General features: G+C 43.5%; 1 protein-coding gene across 1 annotated transcript; it reads left to right on the top strand.

Annotated features, from left to right (window-relative positions):
• Nucleotides 1-966: 966 nt before the first annotated feature.
• ARPC3 (actin related protein 2/3 complex, subunit 3, 21kDa) lies at nt 967-4,972 on the top strand. The gene is made up of 6 exons (XM_010012785.1): nt 967-1,079; nt 2,120-2,196; nt 2,419-2,487; nt 2,768-2,894; nt 3,434-3,528; nt 4,447-4,972. The coding sequence occupies exons 1-6, from the start codon at nt 998-1,000 to the stop codon at nt 4,507-4,509; spliced, it is 513 nt and encodes a 170-aa protein (XP_010011087.1). The 5' UTR covers nt 967-997; the 3' UTR covers nt 4,510-4,972.
• Nucleotides 4,973-5,215: the final 243 nt, after the last annotated feature.

Genomic DNA, 5,215 nt, shown 5'->3' with positions numbered 1-5,215 from the left:
GAGCGCTCCCCCCGGGGGTGGGGACAGGGGCTCTGCCGGCCGTGGGCAGCCTCTGGGGACCAAAGGAGCTGTAGAGAACCCCGCTGAGAGCGGGGCATTGCTGCTTATGGGAGGCTGCTGCAAGGGCGACGCCCTCTTCTCCTTCCTCCTCCTCCTCTTCTTCCTCCTGCGAGGGACCCACCCGCGGGCCGGAGGGCAGCAGCCCCCGGCTGCAGCAAGGCGGGTAAAGAGTGGTAAAAGCAACGCTGTGCTCTGGGGTTGTTCACACCCCTTCTTTCTGCTGCTCACACACACGCGCCCCTGGCTGCATCCCCTTCTCCTCCCACAAAACATAGGCTATGAGGAGGTGAAGGCTTCCCGGTGGGAATGCTTGGAAAGTGCCTAAAGCTGAACTCATCAGTGGTTAAAAATCGGTTTTCCAGGGAGAATCTGTCACATGCTGAAATGTTTTTGTTCTTTTTTTCAGAGCAGTTTTACACTGCACAGAAGGGTCTATTTTTTGGCTGTGTGTGTATGTGTTAAGCCTCGCTTTATTTATTATTATCTAATATTATTAGCTAGCCATGGAAATAAAATACAGTCTTTTTCAATGGCCATTTAACTTTCAATGAACTATGCATGGCCTCAAAACTGAGGCAGGAGAACAGGGCTGTTGCCCCTTTGGTGCTGTGCAGGATGGGGTCTGGCAGCCTGGGGATGAAGCAAACCCTGCAGCCCAACCGTACCTGTTTTATCCTGTCTCGCTCCACTGTGATCATAAGTGGTGTCAGTAATGATGCTTCCATGGTCTTCACCAGCATGGCATTGAGATCTGGGCCTGAAGAGAAAACGGACATTGTTTGTGCAAAGAAAAAATGCTGGAAGCATCACTAACAAACTAGACTGAGTCCGGTTTGATGAAGACACAGGGGACGCATGATCAGAGAGGGAAATATCTATTTTCAGTACCAGTAATAACCAGCTTTCCCCCCATCTCTAGGCTTACCACTCCACTTTAATGGACTCCGACACCAAGCTAATTGGGAACATGGCACTGTTACCCATCAGAAGCCAGTTCAAAGGCCCAGCACCTCGGGAAAGTAAGTTTATAATAACCTCTGAAAACCTGCCTGTGTATAACTCATCATCATCTCAGTTTGCTCCAAGCCAGCCCTAGCAAGAGCGATGAGAAGAGCCACAGGTTGGAAATGGAGTGCTATTTCCAGTGTGTATTTCTATAAAGTGCAGTTTATAAAGGAGGAAAAAAAGGTTTCAAATACTTAAGGTGTTCAAGTCATAGAAAACAGTTATGCACAGAGAAACGTGCACAATGCTCCAGCTAAATCAATTGCTTCAGTAATTAAAGCCTATGGTTACTATTCTCGTGCTTCCTCTTGCGCTCATCAGTAGGTTTTGAGGACGTGGTGGTGTGAACCCTCTGCTGTCAGAGGAAGTGGAGGTTTAGCTACAGAGAACTTGGGCTTTGGGTCTGACTGAAGACACTTGGCTGCTCTGAAGGGCAGGGAGTAGCTTAGGCAGCACTTTTGGGTAGGGGGCTTCAAAAATTGAGATGAAGTTATGGGCATCCACAGGGTCCACAGGCAGCCTGGTCGGGGTTCCCTTCAGCACATGAAATAGCACTTCCTGAGCGTGCTATTCCCCAGTAATGCGGCAGTTCAGTTTGGGAAAGGAAATACAAAGGAAATAACTTCTGTATTTAAGCAGTTCTGGATGGTTGGCACCTCTTTTTGATAATGAAATTTGTGTGATGTTTCTCCAAAACCATTTTCATGTCGTGAGAAGACTTTTACACTCTTAAAACTCTGGTGAGTTATTCAACTGGTAGAAAAGTGGGGAGCTGCTGAATTGCTGCCATTTGTAAAGTGAGAAATCATGCAGGGAGGAGAAGGGAGTTCAAGCTCCTGCTAAGAGGAGGAAGCTTAAATGTTAACAGTCTGAGCTCACTGGTGTTTCACACAGCAGCAACTGCTTTGTGTTACATAGTGCTGGCTTCTGCTTTTTGTAAATACCAAGGTTTTGCTTTTGCAATAATCCCTATTTATGTATTTCAGTGAGTAAAAGTTATGACCAAATGTACTGTAACAGTGCATTGTTTAACTCTGTATTTCTTTTTTGCTAGCTAAGGACACAGATATTATAGATGAAGCCATCTACTACTTCAAAGCTAATGTTTTCTTCAAAAATTATGAAATTAAGGTAATGTTTTAAGATACTTTGCATGTGGTAGTTCTTTGGTGGGTTGGTGCTGTGAATATGCTTATTTTAAATGAAATAATTCTACTAGTAACAAAATCTCTCCTGCCTCACACTTAATTTTTAAAGCTGGGTAAATGTCATGAATTGCTTTTTCCCTCTCATGGGGAAATTGTAGGCCAAGATGGCTTAAACTCATTCCTGTTGCTTGCTCTTGCTTTGCAGAACGAGGCTGACAGAACACTGATCTATGTAACCCTCTACATTTCCGAGTGCTTGAAAAAGCTGCAAAAGGTGAGAAAAGTGGATTTCTGTGCAGGAGGGAAACTGAGTCTGTTCTGGGGATACTTGGAGAAAGATTTGCTGATATTCTCCTCCCAGTGGCACAAATAATCCTGTTCACCCTATTCCCTATTGTCAGAGCCACAGGTACTCCAGGGCTGTGGATCTCCAAAGAGACATTGCGTTGTTGTTCTTGATGAGTTTTTATGTGATACAGATAAAATATCTGGGTCTGTCACTCTACCAGCTGTTGTTTGTAACTGTTAATCCATTGTTTGCCTGGTTTTTCCAGTGTAACTCCAAAGGCCAGGGAGAGAAAGAGATGTACACACTGGGAATCACCAACTTCCCAATCCCCGGGGAGCCTGGCTTTCCACTGAATGCCATTTACGCCAAACCTGCCAACAAGCAGGAGGAAGGTAAGGCTAATCCAGCCCCCCCGAAGGCTTCCTTGGGCTCTTGCTTTACCAGCTGCATTTTTGTGACTGCAGTAAGAACAATTACTGCTAAAACTGAATGTTCTAAATCTGCAGTTCTGTCTTATGAGGGGAGCAGAAGCTGGATTTTCTGACCTCATGGGGGCAGTGATTCCCCTGGATTCCTAGATCCAACAGAACAAATTAACAGGAGTTTGAGTCTGCCTTTTGCATCAGCGTAATCACTAGATAAACCCTGTAATGAAGCCCAAGCCAACTGCTGCACTGGCAGAATAGGAAGCCCACAATAATGAGCAAAGGTAATTGAGAGAAAACAGTTTGGATGATCCTTTTTACTGGTACAAATACCATAAGAGTCCCAGGTATGTCTGTAAATTAAGCAAGCCAACTGCGCCAGCCAACCTGTAGATGTGAAAACTCACTTCCTGCTTTAGGCAGTGATAGCTGATGCTTCCCTGTTCAATTCAGTTTGAGTCGGTGCCGTCTCAGTTTCCCCTGGTTTTTCCTGTGCTGTGTTTCAGAGGTGATGAGGGCCTACCTGCAGCAGCTGAGGCAAGAAACCGGCCTTCGCCTGTGTGAGAAAGTATTTGATCCTCAGAGTGACAAGCCCAGTAAGGTAAGAGTTTAATGTGATCATCACAGATTTAATGAGAGGTTTGGTGTGGAGAGAAGTGAGATGATGGGGGAGGCATCAGATGTGGGTAACCGTGGCACAAGCTTCCTGGCTTTTACAAGGCTACTGAAATAGCGGCCTGCAAGTTATCAATGAATGTAATCTGTAATGCAGCAAGACAGTGAATGGCAATATGGGTTACTTTAGAAAGCAGGGCAGTAATAAGGGGTGTCTGGTTCAACTCTTCAAAGTACTGCACATCTGCTCTTGGCCTGGTTTTCAAATGGAAATCCACAGGCAGGATTGATGCTGTTCATCTTTCAGTTGGTTCTGATTTGAAAGCTTCTTTGAAGCAGACCATTTTGTCTCATATCCAGATTAAAACCAAAAAGCTAATCAATGAATGAATTGCCTCCTGTCTGTTCATACATTTCATGTGCAAATGGGACTGCATTTAATATTGAAATTATTTGGGCTAATTTAGTTTCAAAGGCATCTTTCTGATGCAGCCCTTCATAATTATATTGGAATAAACAGCAAAATTAAAATAATAGAAATAAGATAAAGTAGAATGTCCTGCTTTAATTCAGAGCCCTATATTATATAATGTATATATTGTAATGTATATATTTTATATATTATATTTATAAAATTCTATATTATAGAATCACAGAAATGGTTTGGGTTGGAAGGGACCTTAAAAATCATCTAGTTCCAACCCCCCTGCATTATAAATTCATTGAGCTCCTTCCTGTCCTCTTGTTTGCTTAAATTCCAGTAGAAACCAGTGTGGAAAATTGTATGTGCAAAATTGGAGCCCTAACATTTATTACTTGTCAGATGTTCAATACTTTTAAGTCACTATTTTATCACCTGGAAAGCACTTTTGTGTACTGTCTGACTTTGTGCTTCCTTCTGCAGTGGTGGATCTGCTTTGTGAAGAGACAGTTCATGAACAAGAGTCTGTCGGGTCCTGGGCAGTGAAGAGGCAAAGTAGCAACAACATTAAACATTGTCACAGCAAGATGTTTAGGTATTTTGCCTTTGTTTTGGATACATTTTGTACCAAGGAAGAATTAAGTGCTTATGAAGAAAAAAAGAAAAAACCAAAAACCCACCAAAAATCTAATGAGGGATTAGAGGCAGCAAAATGATTTGAGTAATGTAAGCAAATACTATTAAGCTGGTGCTTAATAAGTGATTTCTAACATGCTGTTTCAGATCCAAGCTGCTTCATTATCAGTGGCTGCAGCCAGCATTTAAAACGGGGCTTGTACTTAAAGAGAAGAGATGGGTTTGCCTGTGTGGCAGGGGGAGCTGTGGGATTGCTCTGCTGGCTAGAGTCTCAGTACTGTGTCCACGGAAAACACGCCTCTCACGCTGTGTTGTCGAGTGCAGTGGTTTTTACCTTGTTTTCAATAAACTTGGCTTGTAATTAATGTGGTAACTGCTTTATGTCTTATGCATGGCCTTTGAAGAAATCAGAGGGGTTTTTTTCTGAAAAGACCATCATTACTGTGTAATGCTGATCAGGTAGGGTGACTCACTCCCACTGAAAACGGGATTAATACAGGGGCTGTAGTTTGTAGCAACATACCTGGTTATTTAGCAGGTCTGCCTTCGCAGGGCAGTGCTAAAATGCCTTCAAAGGGTAACACAGGCAGATTACAGCACAGTCTGAGGCTGCCTT

Source organism: Nestor notabilis, unplaced genomic scaffold (genome assembly GCF_000696875.1).
Source record: "Nestor notabilis isolate BGI_N333 unplaced genomic scaffold, ASM69687v1 Scaffold34854, whole genome shotgun sequence".
NCBI classification, from domain to species: domain Eukaryota; kingdom Metazoa; phylum Chordata; class Aves; order Psittaciformes; family Psittacidae; genus Nestor; species Nestor notabilis.
The sequence above is the reverse complement of the archived record's forward strand: the minus strand, read 5'-3'. Positions and strand labels throughout refer to the sequence as shown.

Excerpts from the sequence above, each read along its gene's own strand:
- ARPC3 (XM_010012785.1), top strand. The coding sequence starts at position 998 with ATGGACTCCGACACCAAGCTAATTGGGAACATGGCACTGTTACCCATC. Across the intron at positions 1,080-2,119 it reads AGGCCCAGCACCTCGGGAAA|CTAAGGACACAGATATTATA; the intron begins GTAAGTTTATAA and ends CTTTTTTGCTAG. Across the intron at positions 2,197-2,418 it reads TCAAAAATTATGAAATTAAG|AACGAGGCTGACAGAACACT; the intron begins GTAATGTTTTAA and ends CTTGCTTTGCAG.